Source organism: Conger conger, chromosome 4 (assembly GCF_963514075.1).
Source record: "Conger conger chromosome 4, fConCon1.1, whole genome shotgun sequence".
NCBI classification, from domain to species: domain Eukaryota; kingdom Metazoa; phylum Chordata; class Actinopteri; order Anguilliformes; family Congridae; genus Conger; species Conger conger.
Genome location: NC_083763.1, coordinates 29363808 through 29385274, shown reverse-complemented (window position 1 = coordinate 29385274; position 21467 = coordinate 29363808). Strand labels below are relative to the sequence as shown.

Genomic DNA, 21467 nt, shown 5'->3' with positions numbered 1-21467 from the left:
TGTTCCTACCCAAGAAAAAATACGAAATATGGTGAATGTGCCAAGTTCTCTTAAATCACTCATAAAAGCAATTTAAGAACAAATCTGTTCATACGAGTGGTTCTTGCCTGAGGACCAATGTTAGCTCAGGTTGGAACCCCCAGCACATCCTTCTGTAGAGCCCACCTGATTGTGGCTGGGTTGTCATATATCCGTTGATTTGGTTTCCTTTCATGAACATGCCGTTACTGGTGGGGTTCATCTGATGAGCCAGGATTATCTCATTCAGCTTCTTCTGTAGTGACATGTAGTGATCTGAAGCTTTGCTTACCTAATCCAGGGAAAAAATATTTAGATTTAACAGACCTGGCAGAAAATGCCTTTGACATAATGCAAGCGTCTTGGATGACAATAATCTTAAAAAAATATATAATTTCATTTATTTTTTATTTAATATCCCTTGTTGTGTATGTTTCAACATGCCCTAGTTGAAAATATGATCCTTAAGATTAAGGCCAGAGGCCCATGTCCATTACAAGTGACAAAAATACATTTCCAGGTCTTAGGGGGATATATAGTGAGATGATACAGTATGTAGCCCTCTACATCAACTTGCAAATGCAAATATCTAATCATCCAATCATATATTTTTCAGTTTACCAAGTACTTTACAGTACTAAGGAATCACCCACAAAGAAAATATAAAGTTACATATTACACTGACAGCAAGTCAAGCTTATGTCAATACCAATAATTATATATTTTTATTAAAGAGAATTCATTTTTTTTACTGCGGCAGTTTGACAGAAGCACTGCAATACACTTTCACACAAAAACATATTCAAATGTCAAAACAAAGTCTGGAATTATTAAACAAAGATTTAATTAAGGAAGCACATTCAAACACATTCATGTGAACATGGGCCAGTTCTGCCCCTGACTCCTTACTTGTTTGGAAAAGTTTTCCAGCTCCTCCAAATCCTCCTTTGACATCTTGAGATTCTTCCTGTCCTTGTAGCCACGGTAGTTGCTCTGAATCTTCACGGCAGCCTGTTCCTCCTCAAGCTGGTTGTCCATACTAGGCTCTTCCTGCACCAACTGAATGTCGTTAGGCTCTGCAACCCCCTCCTCCTTGCCCTTGTTCTCATCTGAAAGTTTCCCTGCCTCTGCTTCCTCCTTGACTCTCTCCTCATCCACCTCTGCACCTGCACTAGGGACCTCTGAGTCTGGCTCTTTGGTCATGAGTTCCACTTCAGGCTCTGCCTCCGGCTCCGGGGCCAAAGCCCCTGTCTCAGGCTCCTTGTCCGGCGAGCTATTTTCGCCTTCCTGCGTCTTCTTCTTCGGAAGTTTCCCCTCCTCCTGCAGCCGTTTGCGCTCCTTGTGACCACGGAAGTTGCTCTGTAGGACTGTGGCAGCTTTGGCCTCATCAGCCTCTCCTTCCACTGGCCCTGCGCTCCCCTTTTCAACCTTCTCCTTCTCCTCTTCCTTCTCTGGGGACTGAGCACGCTCCTCTGGGGGCTCCTGTGAAGGCTCTTCAGGGGGTTCCTCACCAGACTCCGGTTTAGCCTCCGGGGGTGGCTCGTCTGTTCCAGGAGAGCTCTCCTTGGTCTTCTGCCCCCTGGCGGGGATCTTGCCCTCCTCCTCCAGCTTCTTCCGCTCCCTGTGCCCCCGGAAGTTGCTTTGGAGCACTACAGCTGCTTTTGCCTCATCCTCCTCTGATCCATTCTGCCCCTCTGGTTTGTCTTCTGTACTTTTCTCCTCTGCTTTGGCCTCCTTGGTGGGGTCCACTTCCTCTCCAGCTTCCGGTCCCCCTTCCTGATCCGGGGTGGGGGCTGGGTCCTTCGAGGCAGCTGCTTCCTCTATTGCCTCTTCGGCTAGCTCCACCGCTTCCTCACCCTGGTCCCCCGGACCCTCCGGGTCGGCGGCCATTTTGTCTCCCTCCTTGGCTTGGTTGCGCTCTTTGAATTTCTTCCTCTCCCTGTAGCCCCTGTAATTGCTCTGGAGCACTACAGCTGCTTTTGCCTCATCCTCCTCTGATCCATTCTGCCCCTCTGGTTTGTCTTCTGCGCTTTTCTCCTCCGCATGGTTCTCCTCCATCAGCTGTTCTCCTTCTGCCCCGCTTACGGCCTCTGACAGGGGCTCATCTTGTGCCTCCTCCACAGTCCCCTCTGCCTGGTTGTTTTTCTGCATGGCTTCCCTAAAAGGGAGGGGGAGGTAAAGCATTGTTACCATTACGATTGCTGCGCTAATAGAGTTGCTATAATTAGCATTATTAGCATACAATTATAGTATTAAAGTGCTGCTGACTGCACACTTTCATTTGTCAGCCTTTCCTAGATTGTTACATGGTCAGGGAGGGGAGCTAAAAGCTAAAAGAGGGGGAATGGTATTTTCTTTTTGAGACATACTTTTTCTTTTTGAAGCTCTTCCTCTCTTTGTGTCCACGGTAATGAGCCTGGATCTTTATAGCTGCTTTATTCTTTTCATCTACCAACTCCTTGTACTTTTTCCTTGCAAGGTAACCTCTGCAGACTGACAGATAGAGACAGAGCAAAGACAGATGAGATTTTTTTCCCCGAAACTGATACATCTTGACAATATTGTCATTGCATAGACCAGTGCTCTAAATTTCTTGAATCTTATTTTAGACAAGATTCCTTTGGTTGAATTCAAATGTTTTCAGTACACATATCTGAATAAAGGCCATTCAATTTTGTAAGAAATATCACATTTCCAATGGTCCAAAAGTCTTATGATCCAAATGATACAGATGGGTTTCATTGTTTTTTCCCAATTCATCTTCATCTTTCTCTGAGCCAATGATGGGTGGACTGCAAAATCTGGCTGGATTGTTTTGGATTATTTTCTGTGCTCGGTTGATCTTGTTTGGTGCAACTGAGCCCACCACAATGACCAGAAACAGTTTTTGATCATATTTCATAGGTTCCAATACACCAGACAAGCTCAGTAAAACTAGAAAAGTATTAGTACCACAAGCTACCAACATAACTAAACACCAGTAAAACTGTGAACTGAATTCTTCACATATTGTAAAAAGAGAAAAGAGAATAATATCTCTTACCAGCCTGAAACTGGACTATGAAAGCCTCCGTCTTGGCTTTGCTTCGATCCCCATTGACCTCTCTGCGAACTTTGTGGCCCCGGTAAGCTGGTTGCAAATAAAGTTCAATCAAGAAATTTGAAAATATTTTGAAGTCTAAAATAACTGCCTACAGCCAAATGTAGTGGGTGAACCAAATGTAGAAGGTAATTGTTCAACTTCTCATCAGTAGCTAATTTTCACTGCCTGCATGTGGCCAATCACCACCCCCGATGTGTCCCCCAGTCACACACTGTGTGTGTGCAGACGTTTCCACAAAATTTGTGCTTTTGCCACTAAGCCAAATATTATCTACGCAGTACACCTTGCATAGAATTAGGTTTCCACTAGCCAGCTCCACTGCTGATAGCTGACATTTGAATATCCCAAAATGTATTACGACACTACGGTTGTGTCATCAATTCAAAAGCTGACCAATGCGGAAAAATAGAATAGTGCATGCCATCGAAAACCATGCTGTACATACAACTTTGTGTACAGTAGGCGCAATATGAGCTTGCAAGGTAACATACTGTTAGCCATGTTAGCCATGGCAGCCAGCTACACCCCTTAAATTAGATCTGCAAAATAGATTTGAATGCATTTTGAAAGGAGGGAAAGACCTGTTATTATTACACACATGAACTCACCGGATTGCAGGACGACTGCACTCTGCTCTCTCTTCTCCTTCATCTTTCGGTACCTCTTAGCCCCCAGCCAGCCCCTCACACTGGCCTGCAGTAGTACGATCCCGTCGGTGGTCCGCCTCACCATCAGGTTCAGCTGCTCTATGTGGTAGTACTTCAGGAATACCTGCACACACACACACACACACACACACACACACACAGTCATAAAATGAGCTCTAATGATGCAATTGTCTTCCCGGTTCATGCCAGTCACACTAGCTCCAAGCTCTTTCATTATGATTATCCCATCGTTAAGCTCAACCATTCCCTTGGTGAGCATAAACCTGAGTAAAAGCTTGTGTAAGACTACTAAATGGCAGTGTACCAATGCCAAAGTGTAGCCAGATATCTTGTTACAGATATCTTGATTTGGTACCAAATTGACTATGGTTTCAGACAGTTACAATGAGGACTTAATCCTTCCTTACTTTGGTTTTCCCCAGGACCCAGTTCTCCAGTTTGACTTTCTCCAGTATGGCAGCACATGACTCTGGACTCGCTGGTGGGTCTTCATTAACTCGGAAGGCCAGGATAGAGTACCTTCAACAGACGTGTTTTTACATCAAACAGCTCCTGCCATGAACAATAAAACTACACCATCTCTGTGTAGCCACATGATGCATCGGGACAGGAGGAAAGAAATAAAATCTGTAGACCCTGAGGCTTAAACACTGTTTGAAAGCAGCCAAGTAACTTGAAAGATCTGAGCAAAGAGGTCAATAAATGATACAGAGAATACAGAGTCTGGCAGTCCTCACTTCTGCACATGAATTGCACAATGAATCCAGATAAAACCATGCGGTTGCTGGGGTCTAAAGAGGATTGTGGTCTAAAGATGGGTGGGGTACTGGCAGTTGTTGCGGGGTGCACTCTCACCTCTTTATGAAGTTCGCAAAGAGGATACGGTGGGAATAGCCCTGCCTCCGAATCTTGGCCGTCTCCAAGATTCCCGTGTAGCGCAACTGAATCAGGACCTTCTCCCTGTCGAACTTGTTGGCCTGCCGGTCGTTGTTGGGCTTGATGCAGCGGACAAAATGGGGCTGCCCCGCCACCATCTTTGACATCAGGTCCATGAGGGAGTACTGGAGGGTGGGAAAGAGGTTCTCAGAAAGACCAGTTGTGAGCACTGGCATACAGAGATTTGTCTTCACGTAACAGAAACAGAGGAATTGAGGAAAACAGAGTACTCCCCCTCACTGTACCATGTTCCAACTACTTTTAAAACTAACTGACCATGTTAATGCTTTATGGTCTTAATCAGGTTTAATACTGTTTTTGCTTGCATTGCAGGGGACATCATTGGCAACATTTAAGAAATTCCTCAATTTGAATTTATTTTTTGTTGCCCTGTACCGACAATATATATATCATTAATATATGCATATTAGTTTTTCTTCTTTACAGCTTCTTCATAGCCAAAGATTGACAACGAGGAAGTGATCTAATGTGTGAGAGCCAGTTACACCTTAGACTACAGAAGTTATTTTCCAGAAGTTCTCTCAGGATCAATACAGTAATTATTTTTTGCACACATTGCAGCATGTAACTCCGCTGCCAACAATCAAACATGATTAAAATGAAGGATGAGAAAAAAACTTAACCTAAAACAGTAACTTCTGGAAAAAAACAAGTATCAGCTATACAGAGGGCAGACCTGGGTGAAATACTCAATTATTTTGGATTGAAAAACTTTTGTGTGCTTGATTGATCCTGCCTGGTGCAATTGAGCCAACCAAGAGGACCAGAAGGTGGGGTTTTATACTCTTTTTGAGATTGTTTATTTGGTTTCAATACACCACACAAGCTCAAGAGCAGTATTTATTTTACTGAGGTCTGACTGGGGGGGGTTATCCCCTTTGGGAGGTGTTTCTGTTCATTTTGTTATTAGGTTGGCTCGTGATCTTACTCTGAAGTATGATGCGACCGTTTGTGTTCTCATGTTGGTGGTCTCTCTGGGATGGTGGGTGGAATCTCCACTGTCAGCCTGGACACAAATAAAAACACTTTAGACAAAAGGTGACACTATGTTCACCATGCGGTTTATAGCCACATATGTGCATTTAATCAAAGCGAGCACTGTATCACTGACAACATCGTTTCTGTTTGTTTGTTTCTGTAAGAGTAGATCTGACCCCCAGCCCCCCTTCCTTTTGTGACCTTTCAGCAAAAACAAGTACATTTTTGGAATTTAATCCAATTTGATTTAAAGGCCACATTAAAAGTCATCTTTGAGCACAGTACCCCTGAGTGGACCTTTAAAATATACAGCAAAAGAAGAAAAACAAGACTTTTGGGGCTCTGAAAACCTGAGGAGAATGTAAGATCTCCAGCATTTAAAGTGGTACATGGGTAAAACACTGAAATGTACTTATCTAATATTAGCCACAGTTAATTACTGTGGTAAGTTAGTTAATTACAATGCATACAACAAATATATGTTTGATTTCCAGGTGGGGCCCTGCTGTTGTACCCTGAGTTAGGTGATGACTCTGAATGACCTCAGTAAATATCCTGCTGTATAAATGGACTACATCACAAAGAATGTACAGTAATCTGGATAATTTGCTCTGAGCTAGCTGCTAATTGCCTAAAATGTACTGTAAATTATTTAGATTTCTTTCTCTTTATCATTATTAGACGTGGCAAAAAGGACAGATTTGGTTGGAAACCATCCCATGTACTGCTGTTCAATTGTGAAATTTTACAACACATGGCAATGCCACCATAGATACTGTAAATACCAGTCCTACCACTATGTAGTCAATCCTGTCAAGCATCATACAACTAGCAGACCTGAGTCAAATGCATAATTGTTTTGGATTCAAATACTTTTTGGAGCTTGATTGATCATGCCTGGTGCAATTGAGCCAACCCTGTGGACCAAAAGGCAAGGTTTGAGTTTTTGAGAGTGTAGCATATGTCCCAGTGCACCAGACACACTCAGTAAAGCATAGAAAAGCAATTGAATACAACACAATTAAATATTTGACCCAGGTCTGAAAATAGTACTGGAAAGTATTCCGTCTACACTATTCATTTTAGGCTATAAATTCAGAAATATTACAAGGTGCACTAGGGATTTTTCCATCTCTCATGGATTTGTGAGAGGTTAAAGGTTTATGGAGTGGGAAAAATGGAACTTGGAATATATAAGCACTGTTTGCCTGGTTTTAACTGAATAAAGACTGTTTGAGTTGGGCTACTTCAATAATCATTTATGGTACATTGGATCGCTGTCCCTTGAAAACAGACACAAATATGAAGCCTCTTATTTAAGTACACAAAAGAACTAAAACCTTCAAATGTTCTGCTCAGGGAGCGTGTGATAGGAAATATATCACATGCATTATGACTATTAGTCCCTAGGGTCAAATGGACAATGGCTGTGAGATGGATCTGACCTTGGAGATTATATTCCTATGGGTGTTGCATACAATCTTGGGGAAAAAACTACATTTTAAACAAAATATTCCGAATAGGTTGCAGACTATACAGTTATCGCCACAAAAGTATGGTATGATGAGCTCACATAATATGTATACATGTGGCAATAGCATATAGGGCCACTTATTAGCCTGAACTCTTACATAGGGCTACATATTTACATGGATATTACATACATCATAAAATTATTATAGATTTTTGGTTATAACAGGTGCACTAGACAACTTCAGAGTGAAACACACATTTACAGATGAACACATGAATGCTATACAAGAAAAATATTCGCGTTTTGTTTGGCTCAAACATTAAAAGTAGTTTTGAAGATTACACAGCGTAATGATATGCTTTAAAAGTAAAAGTATTTAAATTAAGTTGTTGGAACTTGACGTCAAAGAGATCAATTTTAAGGATGGAAATTTTTCTTAAGTAAAATCTTCTTTCGGGAATCATACACTCACCGAGCACTTTATTAGGAACATTTTTACTTTATTACACCTACTTATTCATGTGATTATCTAATCAGCCAATTGGATGGCACCAGTGCAATGCATACAATCATGTAGATACGGGTCAGAAGCTTCAGTTAATGTTCACATCAACCATCAGAATGGGGAAAATTAAGACAGGAGTTTATTAAATACGTTACCCTTGTGTTGTAGCTATAAGTTTAGACTAAAACAACCAATATTCATAACATCTGGATATCAGGATCTCTGTTAACTGTTTTATGTTTTTTGACCAAAAGCATCTGTCTTCAGTGACCTTCTGCCTTTGAGCTGTTATGAGAACTGCTTGATTTTGTTTTCCCCCTTCTTTATATTACAGACATACAAACTCTTTAGCAGTTATGTTTTGTGTACAAAGGTGGGTCCATAAATATGAGTTCTCTCAAGATAAAGAAACATGATTAAACATGCAAATGGATGCTAATATATGCACGTCCTCATCAGACTAATTTGTAAGCCATTCCACAATGTACCTTAAATCTTGTGTCAAGCAACCTTTTTTATGCTAAATGACTGGGAATTGAATGCTATTTTTAGATTGTGTTCAAATTATATAGCACTTACCAAATGCATACATTAATATTTATAAAGAGGGAGGGGTTACATAGAGCAGGGAGGGTCTCTAACTTACATTTCTGGAGGACAAAAACAGTACCAGTACACATTTTGGGTTTGTAGTATTATATTGCATGATAAACAATAGATAGTAAGAATAGTAAGAATTCTTCCTCCAAAATGTAATCAGACCAACAACTCAGGAACATCTGCTCTTAGCTTATTCATCTATGGGAGCAAGCCTGTATAACCACACTGCTATGTGATAGCGAAGCCTAGAGCCAGGCGGGAATGGAAGACACGCAGTAAGGCTTTTTGTTTACATGTTTCTATTCTCATCTCTAGAGTTTCTAATCTCTAGTGTATAGATGGAGGGAAGGGGATAAATCATTATTACCTCACTGACTGAACTCACTGAACTGAACAACACAAGCATTCCCATCTATACAAGGAGAAACCAGAAAGGACAGAGACAGGTACAATATTTGAGGTTAATTAGTCTGAGATAGAACGAGAGAGAGAGAGAGCAAGAGAGAGACACAGAGAGTGAGAGAGAGTCGCAAGAGAGAGACACAGAGAGTGAGAGAGAGTCAGAGAGAGAGTGAGTCAGATAAATAATCTGAGAGTGAGTCAGAGAAGAGAAAGAGAAGAGCCAAAGTAAGAGAGTGAATTAGAGAAAGGAGAGAAGAGAGAAATAACATACAAAACTGGTGCGTTGATGGATTTTTCATTAAGATGAGTGGTAAGTCTAATGGACTCACCTTGGCAAACTTAATAGTGCGCTGGGGGGTATGCGTATGAGTGCTACCCATCGCTTTACCCTTGGTGTGAGCAAGGTTTCCTGGATGAGAGGGAGAGAGAGAGAGAAGGGAGCTGCCATATTAAGGGTCTACGTCAAGACAATCAAAACTGATCAGAGGGCATCAAAAAGCTTATGCTTAACCTCCGAGGACACAATCAATAACATTGCCCCAGGCCTACAACGTCAGACTCCATATTAGGGTTTGTAAACTTTATTACACAGTAAATTGGGTGCTCGTTATATTGAGATAATAGGTACGTGAATACTGTATATATTCCACTGAACCATACCGTTCCTATCTATTTGCCATTATCTCATGGGAATCATAATAACTTTGCCCTTTATCAAAAACTGTATCAAGCTGTATAAGGCGGGGAGAAATGAAGTTAGTGCCAGCAGACACTAATAAAGCAATCACAAAGCAATCAACATTAGTGCATTAACAACTTGAGAAAATACTTTCAAAGATGTTGATCAGTGGCTTTAGCCCCACAATTCCTGTTCTACCCCAAAGCAAACAAAGGCTTAGGATAATCACCGTTACACAATAATTAAGAATTACCTACAGACCACTGTATAAGTCATTCAGTCAAAAATAACTTCACACAAATAATGTCTGACTGAATCTGATTGTGTCCGCCAGTGTTTACCTGCCTGCATGTGTCTCACCGCATCTGACTGTATCTGCCTGAGTCTGCTTGCCCCGTGTCTGCTCGTGTGACTGTCTTTCTGTGTCTCACCGCATCTGACTGTGTCTACTCGTGTGACTGTCTGCCAATGTCTGACTGTCTGTCTGTGTCTGACTGCATCTGATTGTGTCTGCCATTGTTTACCTGTCTGTCTGTGTCTCACCACATCTGTGTCTGCTCGTGTGACTGTCTGCCTCTGTCTGACTGTCTGCCAGTGTCTGACTGTGTGTCTGAATGCATCTGCCTGTATCTTCTTGGCCTGTGTCTGCTTGTGTGACTGTCTGTCTGTGTCTGAATGCATCTGCCTGTATCTTCTTGGCCTGTGTCTGCTCGTGTGACTGTCTGCCTGTGTCTCACCGCATCTGACTGTGTATACTCGTGTGACTGTCTGCCAGTATCTGACTGTCTGTCTGTGTCTCACTGTATGTGACTGTCTAAAAGTATCTGACTGTCTGTCTGTGTCTGAATGCATCTGCCTGTATCTACTTGGCCTGTGTCTGCTCGTGTGACTCTCTGCCTGGGTCTGACTGTCTGCCTGTGTTTCACCGTATCAGACTGTGTCTGCTTGGCCCATGTCTGCTAGTGTGTCTGTCTGCCTGAGCCTGCCTGCTTTAGCACCAGCTGAGGTAATGAGGTACGATCTGGGGCTCCGTCACGCACGCTGCCCACCCGACTGAAGCGGCCAGGAGCAGATATTTTACTGCCTGCAGGTCTCCTGCATGAAAAATGCAACTCTGGAGCAGCGTTTGGTCCACAACACCAATCATCTATCAACCTGCCTTTTTGTTTTGTCCACCATACCAGTCATCGATCAACCCAGCACGTCCAACCCAACGCTTTTCCAGGGTTCCAGACCCCGGTTTGTATTCAGCTTCAACAAAATGCTCACATCCTGTGCTTCATCGGTGCGAAAATGGGCTGCACTGGCAGAATCTGGACGTATTTGGGATTGTGTGTGTGTGTGTGTGTGGGGAGGGCAATTCAGAGATTGCTACAAATGTCACTGATTCCAGTGATTTACGTCAGCAGAGCGTCAAGTGACCTCCCTCAGTTCCGCCCCTCACCCGTACTGTTGATTACCCGAGGAAGCGCACAGACTGCAAAGCGGGGCGGTGCCGAGAAAAGAAGATTCTAGAATCACACACAAGCTAATTCAAGATGAGCAAGAGACACAAAGAGTGTAGTTCAGCGACAGCGAAAGCAGAGAGAAAACTTTACCGGATCAATCGGGCTGAGGCCTTAGATTGTGTTTGGCTTAGGCTGTGTGACGGGCAAATCATAAAGCTGCGATCGATGTCGGTCGATTTCCCAGCCCTGGGATATATTCGCGTGAGGCTGCGTGAGGTGGGAGCACTCGTGCGAGAATCGATGCCTATTGTGCGAGGAGAGACGTGTCACCGCGAGGCGTCTACCCTACCCGGTTCCGACCAGACCTGGGTTCAAGCAGTATTTGTTTTGGATGCAAATATATTTCTGCACTCTATTAATCTTGCCTGATGTATTTGAGCCTGCATGGATGAGCAGATGGGCAGGGTTTACACTCTTGGGATCGTTTAATTTCTTCCAATGCACCAGGCAAAGCTTTGTCAAATGCAGGAATTTGCAGGGAGGAAAACAAGTTTATCTGTCTCCATTAATTTTGAATCTTGTAAGTTTGTGTGCGCTGAAATAATGAGCATCTTGCATATACTGTTTCTGCACCATGGAGTAGGGACTTTAACCTCACAATTATGCTTGTCCGGATACCGAAGATAAGCGCTGGACCAGTGAACCTTAACTAAGGTTGCTTCCCATGAGAGAATATCCCGGATTTTTGTTTCAGATACAGTTTACAACAGCCAACTCAGCTCTTCACACAGGAGGCAATCTGAGATGTGGTGTTTCCAGGCCAAGACTGTCCATTGTCCATTGATGGGAGTGCCACCTGACTTTTATGACACCCTGTCAGCTGTATCTTACGTACTATAAAGTTCGGAAGTGGGGAAGTGTCCAGCCTTTGAGGTCTAGAGGGTTGGGAATTACAGGAAATTATTTGAATCCAAAACAAGTACTATTTGAACCTAGGTCTGGTCCCAAAGCATCTGCTTGTCTCCATCCAGAATAGCCCAGAAGCCCTTATCCTCCCCCATTCCCCCCCGGCTGATTGATTCACTATGCGGGAATCACGCATGGCTAACTCCTCCAACGGATCGCCTGGGGCACATTCACTTTCACGGGGTCACATGGGGTGACTCCACAAAGAGGAACAAGAAAAGGCGCATATTTAAATAATAATTTAAAAGATAGATAAATCAATATGTAAAATGAAGTGGACAGTATAGGCCCACAGGAGTGATTACAAGCTACTTGATTGGATGTGCATTTGCGTTCTCCTCCATAATGAAGAGTACTCACGCTGCAGCAACCAGCCATTCACAATATAAAGCTGGACCTTCGGAGGTTGAACTGCAAAAAGTGAAATCACCTGATTTGCTTTTTGTTTAATTTATTTTTACTCATATAAATCATTTTTACACATTACAAATCAAATTTGAACAAATTGCGCCTTTACACCTCAATCGGCAGTAATTTCTACCACGGAAATGGCAAGGTTTCTGAACATTTTTATGAAATGTCGGTTGCCTGTGTAATTAATGTTAGTTCACCTCAGCAGTCAAAGGAAATTGCATCACACTAGCTGTTGAGCACACTGCTATCGTCACTATTGTCAGGTTTACCTGTCTTAGTCAGGGGGTGAGTGACCAGCTTGCGGATGAGGTCGTTTTCCGAGGACCTCAGCAGTAAGACGATATCTGCAGGCAGGGTGTCCCTGTTCTTTGCTAGGAAGCCACTTGTGTTGTAGATGACCTGGATAACAACATCCAAATTGAAGAACAAGCTTTGCTTGCTGTGGCAGAGACATCTCCCAGTTGGAGTAGGGAGTAATAAATTAATATATATATATACGTACCTTTCCAGCGTAGTGATGGATCCCGAAGCCCAGGTCAACTCTTTTCGGCCTCCAAAAGTTCTTTGACTTGAGGTTGTCCTCAAACTTTTCTGCATGGATGCAAAAAGGAAGGGCCGTGTATACCCTGCTGTAATATCCAGCTATGCCAGTTTGGAAATTGAGCTGGTCAAGCAGGTCATAAGCTGGTCTAGTTGGATAAGAGCTGGTCAACCAGCTAGTGCTGGTAGCTTGTCTGAGCTGGTAGCCATCTACCAGCTGTTCAAAATTTAGCTGTAGCAGGTCAACCATGTAAAGCTGGGAGCTGGTCTGAACTGGTCAACCAGCTAAACCATGTTGAGCTGATAGCTGGTCTGAATTGGTCCGCCAACTACCAGCTGTTTCAAAACCTAGCTTGAGCCATTTCTTTCAGCAGAGTACATAATAATATCCCACTGTAATATCAAACGAAGAGACATTCATGCAACATTATGAGAATGTAAGATCTGATTTAGCGCAGTATATGCCAGGTCATTGTAACAAAAACAAAAGCAAATGTGACAAATGTGTAACTCTGCCTTGGGGGTGGGGTGCGCTTTTTGTCTTCTCAAGTTACAAATGAAAAAGCTATGTTTAGCCTACCTTTGGGACCTCCTATATTAGCACCCTGCAATATTCATGTGACACTTTGCCAATTCATTGTACTGTTTTCTTAATCGGATAAAACAGATGTAAGCTTAGCGCAGTGGTAAATTTTTGATGACTGCGTCTCATTGTGTGTCGCTGTAGGCCTCTGTCACCAAACACTTCAAGGTCAGGAAGGGGGCCGGCGTTGAAAAGAATAGACAGGTGTCTGTTCTGGGTGATGGGATGGCTGAAACATATCTGGAGCATGGCTGTGGACCGAGGCAGGGGTGATGGCGTTAGGGTGACGGGAGGACTTGCCTACGAGCGTCTGGTCAGTGGCCTGGGGGAAGCGGCTCTCCTCATCCAGCAGGGACAGCAGGCCCATGGGCTTCTGTAGGAACATGTCCAGCAGGGGACGGTTGTCCTCGTACTCGATCACACGCGCGTCCACGTCCTCGTTCAGGTACTCGTCCTATTAGGACAGGGACACAGACAAGGTCACAGGGACACAGACAAGGTCACAGAGTTCTGGCTAGCTTCCCTCTTTTGCCAGCATTCTAAAAAAGAAATGTAAATTTTGAAAACATAAATCTTTTAATTCAGTCTTATTTTTCACACTTTTAAGGAAAGCGGGAACCTTTCTGCATCACAATCTATCATAGTATTTTGTATTTCATATTTACCTTTATTGGTCATAGTGCATACAAAAGCACTGCACGGAGTACCTTTTCCAGACAGAAAAGAAAAAAACAGAAAAGTCGAAGCCACTTGGGCGTAAAACGGGAGAAATTATTTACTGACTCAAGAAACCCAGGAGGAACTTAAGCCCCAAGGTCAAGGAGTTAATAGACTGAAGCCACTGCTGAACGAGACTGTGTATTTAAAGCGGCCGTGAAACGTCAACTGGATGCCGAGACGGAGCAAGGCTGCCAGATTTTTCCCTCAACAACTAGTAGGCATCGCGAAGCTCGAAAGGGTGGAGCACCACACTACGCCCTGTCCTCACACGCAAGGACATAGCGGTGTCGTCGTGCTCCATGCTCACCCGGCATGACATCACGGAGGTCAGCTGAGAAGGTGCAGCATATATATCAGCTGGAGGAACGATGTAGGGTGGGGGGTGGTGGGCCATGGTTATGGGGGGTGCGAGGGTGGAGCGGGGGGGGGGGGGGGGGGGCGGTATTGGCTGACATTTTGTCTACATGGGAGCAAGGTATGAAACAAGAAGGCAAATGTTTGCATTTCTAGCCCCCCAGGTAGCTGAGTACACGCAAGTCTGGGAAATCTAATCTCTGAAATAAGGTACAACTCCTAGCCTTGGGTAAAGTCATTTTGCTGCCGCACAGTAACCTCTTTTCTTTCAGACAGAACAACTATTGCTTCTCAAACGCATGCCCCAGTGGAACAATACACTGCATAAAAAATTGCTTAGCAGAATATTAGGCTGCTCTGCTGATAGCAATATCCAAACTTACTATTACGGTTTTACACACAAACTGTAATAGTGTTTCAATAGTGAAGCTACATATGCTGTGCAATTTCATCAATTATGCGAGAATGTGACTAATTGTGTTTCACATTACAAAAGGCATACAAGTGCTGTCATCATTTGGCTTTTGTTTGTCAATGACAGCAGACATTATGAATGAAAAAATAAAATCTAGAGTTTGAACAGAATACGTTCAGTTGGGGGTTTCTATTGTGTTTATATTCCCTAGAATAATTGTGGCTGGAAAATTCTTTCGAGTTTTTGGTGCCACTGTTTGACCATTTATCTTGCTGTTCTTTGGAAGGTTCAGGGGCTCCTATTTTCTGTTTTCTTGAAAAGCATCAATTGTATGTCACAGTGTCAAGTGCTATACATATAAAATTGAACTGAATTAAATATTTATACCATGACTTGTGATGAGTAATTTCACTTGACCATTGTGTTCTGTATTGCTTACAAAATGACTGGGGGGTGAACAAAGCAAAACAGGATAATATAAATCAAAACATTTGAACATTTAAAAAAATCTCCATCTGCCCTGAGGCCAAGTTCAGTCACGGGCAGAAGGTGAAATGATCTGCAGACACTTGAAAATGAGAACATTTCTCCTCTAACCGACTCCAATCCTAAACCACATGCTGATATAAAATCACCATTTAGATGGAAATAAGGCAGTTTCAAGGTGATAAAAAGGCTTATAAATGCTCCCCGGAGTAGCACAGGCTTGCAGAAGCTATTAATATCTCAGGAAGATAGCTATATCTAAGACTGGGGGAGCGCGAGGACTACGTACCTGCTCCCAGGCAAATATGTGCTGGTTGAAGTAGAACTGGATCTGTTCATTGGCAATGTTGATGCACAGCTGCTCAAAGGAATTCCTCTTGAAGTTCTCAAACCCAAAAATGTCGAGGATTCCGATATTTAGGCTCTTGTCCTCTTCGCTGCATTAGGGAAGGGGTTTGATGCGGGGTCCGAAGATGCAAACAAAGACATTCGTCCTTAACATTGATTCACGATTAAATGATTATCTAAGCATTCATTTTTTATTACGGCTTGTCAACTGCAGCAATCATTAAACTCGCCAAACTGTCTTTTGAAAGAAAAAAAATGACATCTTCATTTGATATTTAGTCAGAGCGATTTAAAAAAATGATATATATAGTGGAAGGAATTAAGTGGTTTGTTAGCCATTAAGGTCTCAGCGTAACTCTGGATGGATGGATGAATGAATAAATTGATGGATGGATGGATGGATGGGTCAAAGGGGGCAGGAGGGATGTTATAATATATTTCAGTCAACCAAACCAGGCCATCACTTAAGGAAATACAATGCAGAAAAACAAGATTGCGACACTTGTATATTCCTACAATATATGGGAAAATACGCACACTATATGATGCTCTCAGATATTGCAAAATATTCTACTGCTGTACCATTTAAAAATATATATATTTGAAACATATTTACTATAGATTATGTTTTTGTATTTTCAATGTTTGAAAATACTACATTCCTAAATGGTTAAAATGGTTTTAGGCTTCAAAAACATTAAGCCATCCAACATCCAACTATACCCTGTTATTGGTGTTGGCTATTATGTGAACCTTAAAACCACACCACAGTTTTAAACTATGGATTCTTGTACAACACCTGAATAGATTTCCCAGACTGAGGACTGGTTGTATGAGCTTTGTTTTTTATTATTTAATTAGTTTTTACTGACTAAACTTGAGCCAGCGGAGGATGGGCATCCCCCCAATAGTTGGGTTCATCCCAAGATTTCTTCACATCGAGAAGTTTTTTCCAGCCACTGTCTGATCATTTTCTATCTGTCCACCTTTTACCTCATGTGCTATCTGAGGGCTCAAGGCTGGAATTTTTTCTTCCCTTCTGTTACTCTGTAAAGCGTCTTTGTGACAGTCTTCTTAAATTTAATAAGCTAACAACTAATTATTTTTCTTGTAAAACAAATTCTCCACGATAATAATACATTCCAACAGAGTAGCTAAGCCCATCAGTAGGGGGAGGACAGCTCTTGACCTTAGGGAGCTGCTGGGGGTGTTAATAAAGCCAGTATGATTATCTTCACCATCCAGAGGGATTGATCTTTTTGGAGCTAACCCTGAAGGTGGACAGGGCCGCAGTACAACAGGTCCTGACCTGCCAACCCCTATTGGAAACTGCAGGTGTAAATGATGGTGACCCACCATGTTCCATGTTGGAATAATGTGGCTTTGATCTATAGGGGAAGCCTGGAGCCTAGTGGCTAATGTACACGACTGGAACCGGGAAGGTTGGTGGTTCAAGGCCTTTAAGCCTACATTGCTCCGGGGGATTGCTCGAATTAAGGCAAAGCAATAGTCTAAGTCTAATCAACTGTCAGTCGCCTTGGATAAAAGCTTTAACTGAAGAAGAAATTATTATAATTATTATCTGCGGGGGACACTGTGTCTCAGAATACATTGGGCCAGTGATGTTTGGAATGTCAACACACTGGCTATTGATTGATATTTTTGCGGTTTAGTGTTGGAGTGGCATTACTAACTTACTAAATGGCCACTAATAGATTAAGATGGATAGATGGTTGATAATCGTTCAGTCAACAACACTGCCTTCCATATAAACCATACTCAATAATCAGGACCAACCAGGGCACGTTTATGGATTGTTCTTAATACACGTCACAAACCATGTGACCCTGACTCATCTGCTATGCTGGAGGACAAGCTGTCCATAGAACTCAATGTATTTTATATCTCAGGTCACCGACAAAGCATATAAATACAGCGATAACACAGATTCATTATCATTCATTTCTGTGGTTGCTCAAATTGAGCTGATAGACCAGTCGTTTTATCATTTTACCACCAGGGATAAGAAAATTGAAGGTTGTCAACAGAAAGAAGAGAAAGGTGGATTAGCAATATAAGTAGGCAAGATCTTACACCAGAAAATGTTTTATATGTTTTAAGATCCCTGGTAAGTTTGTTTTGAATGCGTTCTATCATATTAACATTCAAGCTAACCAGTGAGCTGAAAAATCCCAAATCAGCGAATAAATGTTGTGGCTCCATGATTACTTATATATCCTAACTGGATATATCCTAACTCTTATGAATGTAAAGTCATTACTAAGACGAGCGGATAATCAACGGCGAAAATGAAGTCTCCTTGCGGTTAGCGTCATCCACTTGCTAGTTTTCTAGTTAGATTGCTACTGAGATATCATATGCATAAACGTAACATCAACTTGATTACCGAGTTGCAAAATGCCATGGTGTTTGTATGTTAAGCTGTGTGTAGAAAATATGTTTTACCATTTGTGAGTACAGGAGTCAGCTATAGGACTGTTACTGTAGCTACTTACGTTGCAAGCTTATTTCAGTTGTCTCACCACTTTTATGTTGGTAATGGACAAATCAAGAGTATTGGTAGGATTTAAAGTGATAGCTAACTAGGTTATGATTGCACAGAAGTACAGCTGGTGCAACCCAGTATTTTTTAATGGACGCCATCTAGGCCTAGTTTAACCCCTGTTTTACCACAAAAATGAATGGGTTGCTATGGGTTGCTATGGCGGCTTCTCCTCCAACACGTCATCGTCAAGGAAATTGTCACGTGATTAAGAACGATCAAACTACTATGGCTGCCCACTGCTCCTAAGTAACTATCCATCCATCCATCCATTATCTTAACCCACTTATCCTGAACAGGGTCGCAGGGGGGCTGGAGCCTATCCCAGCATACATTGGGCAAAAGGCAGGAATATACCCTGGACAGGTCGCCAGTCCATCGCAGGGCACACACACCATTCACTCACACACTCATACCTATGGGCAATTCAGACTCTCCAATCAGCCTAACCTGCATGTCTTTGGACTGTGGGAGGAAACCGGAGTATCCGAAGCAAACCCACACAAACACGGGGAGAACATGCAAACACAGAGAGGCCCCGGCCGACGGGGCGTCAAACCCAGGACCTCCTTGCTGTGAGGCGGCAGTGTTACCCACTGCACCATCCGTGACACCTTCCCAAGTAACCAGGATGGGTTAAATGCAGAGGATGCTTTTTGTTGCCTATGAAGGCAATGACAACCATGTATAAATAAATACATAAATAATGTATAAATTGTAAACCAATCACCATCAATAGAGTGAATTTTCACGCGAGACAGAGGATGAGACACGCGACGCAAGGAGCTAAAAGCTCAACCTTTGGACGAGATAGCTGGAAGTTCCACAGGGATTTCACCTGGACTGGTTGTCTGGCTTCAGCAGGGAGTTGATGCGGTTGACGATCCAGCTGAAGAGGCGGCCATACAGGGCCTTCCCCATGGCGTCACGCACCTCCGTGGCCTTCTCCACCGTGTTGGGTCTGACGATGGTCTCTCCGCGCGTCACCACGCAGTGGGACGTCAGCGCCTCCTGCAGCTCGTCAGAGCGGATGCACAACAGCGACGCCGCTACAGGGCCGCAAAGGGCAGGAAGTGACGTTCGTGACAGCGCTCCAATCAAGGGGCCAGCTTTCATAGTAGTAGTATTGCCAATTGATGTGCAGGTGCCCCATAGTGATATCTATATTTTAGCTCAAAAAGATTATTTTCCCATTGGACTCCATTCATGTTAGACAGCAAATAAAAAATATTTCCACGCATATACTGATGTTCAATCTTTGCAAAAAAAAGTTTTTCCCCTAGCACACAGGCAAAAATATAGATGTTTTTATCTCCTGAGAAATACTCTGACATAAAACCTAATGTGTATTGCTCTAATGTTCCAATGCGCTGAATACAATCTGGGTATGCACTCCGAGACATACAGGTTAATACTTGTATATTTCATTGAATATTTGAATGAATATTTTAAAAAGATACAAATATTTCTTGAAATATGTCATTAAATATATATATATTTTTAAAGTGCCAACTACCTTTCAAACATATGTTTGAAAGGTAGTTGGCACTTTAAAAATATATATATATTTAATGACATATTTCAAGAAATATTTGTATCTATATATAAAACTTTTAGGCTTAGCTTTAAGTGATGTGTGTATGTGTGTATGTGGGGGTCATAGTCTATAGAACTACACTGTGGACAGACTACACTATGATGTACAGTAAGTATTTGGAAAATGGTCCAATTTCTGTACTTTTGGCTCTGTACACCAGGGCATTGGATTTTAATTTAGACAATGAATTTGAGGTCAATATGCAGAATATCGCTTTTAATTAGAGCCAAACAATATGCTTACTGAAACAAACTGTTTGGAATATCATTAAGAATGAAAGCACTGGAGAATGTCTGGGATCACTGCCTTGCTGTGGGATGAAGCGCCATCCAATTAGTTTGGGGAAATGTGAGTGAGCTTGAAAAGATAAGATGCTTCTGTACAATTCAGAATTCATTCTGCCTCCGCAATCAGCAGTCATATTGTCAATGAAGGCATTGAATTTCTTGAAACGATCCTGGGAGGAGACCTGATCTCCATTGGGTGTTGGCGACACGCCACTTTGAGCCTGGCACGCTTTCAAAGCCTAGCTGAGTTTTATTTAAGTTATTTAGGCCTTTCAAAGAAAATAACAGGAAGCAGAATTTGCCAAGCTCTGACAAACCAGAAGTAAAACCAAGATAGTCGTGCATCCATTCATGAGTGCCAAAGCATATCACAGCGGTCGTAACATTAGTCACTGACATATCCACAACTGCCCCCTGAAGAGTGTTTCCGATCAGTTGGACAGGTGTTTTGCTTCATTATGGCTAGAATTCTCCGTCCATCAACTCTAGAGATCTTCCTTGGCCTACCATGTTCTTTGTGATTACTGTGATCACCAGTGCTTTCTAACTTCTCAATGATGTTCTAAACAATTTATTTTGGTAAGCATATTGTTTGGTCTATGTCTCTGACTGTATTTTTCTTATTTCTCATTCTCATAATTGCTTCCTTGACTGTCATTGGCAGAACTCTGGTCCTTGTGTCACGTTACACCTGCACTATGGAAACGATCAAATTCACTTGACTAATCAGAAACAGCTGAGAAGCCAGTTGTCCAATTACTTTTGGTCCCCTAAAATGGAGGGGCTATGAATAAAAAGCGACGTGATTCCGCCACATATCCCCTGATATGGCTGTACTATATTACATTACAGTCATTTAGCAGACGTTCTCATCCAGAGTGACGCACAATAAAGCGCAAATCAGAAACAGGTTAGCAACATCCTATATCAGCTGATTACCCTAAAGGCACTTTAACCTCATATCCATTGTTTCATTTCAAGTAGTAGTAGAGTAGATGTGTTGGAGTACAGAAGCAAAGCAACAGAAATTGTACCACTGTCCAAATACATACAAACTGCACTGCATGTAAATCATACAGTCATACTCCCAGAAGAGCATGTAAATTGGCCTTTGTAGCAAAGATGCAGTTGACTCCATTTAGAGGTCATCCTTTGCATGGCTCCCAGGGGAGACAGTCATTTTTGCATTTATATGAGCACAAAACTGACTCACTGTTCTCCAGCACACCGATGTTTGAGATGTTGCTTTTGTCGGTCTGATGCTCGGAGGCCACGGAGGTGAACTCGATGTCGCCGGCATTCAAGATCGCAGCCAGTATGCTGTAAACACTGCCAAGCTCCTGAAGGTACAGAGACAAAATG

At 42.5% G+C, this 21467-nt stretch overlaps 1 protein-coding gene across 1 annotated transcript in view; it reads right to left on the bottom strand.

Moving 5' to 3' along the window:
- myo3a (myosin IIIA) overlaps nucleotides 1–21467 on the bottom strand; it is a 98342-nt gene that overhangs the window by 14739 nt on the left and 62136 nt on the right. The window contains exons 16-30 of the mRNA XM_061237726.1: nucleotides 21319–21445; nucleotides 19060–19270; nucleotides 15600–15747; nucleotides 13636–13789; nucleotides 12715–12803; nucleotides 12482–12611; nucleotides 9035–9114; nucleotides 5675–5752; nucleotides 4645–4850; nucleotides 4197–4308; nucleotides 3730–3892; nucleotides 3062–3148; nucleotides 2388–2511; nucleotides 928–2176; nucleotides 166–310 (exon numbers count right to left, since the gene is read on the bottom strand). Coding sequence (XP_061093710.1) covers nucleotides 166–310; nucleotides 928–2176; nucleotides 2388–2511; nucleotides 3062–3148; nucleotides 3730–3892; nucleotides 4197–4308; nucleotides 4645–4850; nucleotides 5675–5752; nucleotides 9035–9114; nucleotides 12482–12611; nucleotides 12715–12803; nucleotides 13636–13789; nucleotides 15600–15747; nucleotides 19060–19270; nucleotides 21319–21445 — 3103 coding nt within the window. The remainder of the gene's footprint in view (nucleotides 1–165; nucleotides 311–927; nucleotides 2177–2387; nucleotides 2512–3061; nucleotides 3149–3729; nucleotides 3893–4196; nucleotides 4309–4644; nucleotides 4851–5674; nucleotides 5753–9034; nucleotides 9115–12481; nucleotides 12612–12714; nucleotides 12804–13635; nucleotides 13790–15599; nucleotides 15748–19059; nucleotides 19271–21318; nucleotides 21446–21467) is intronic.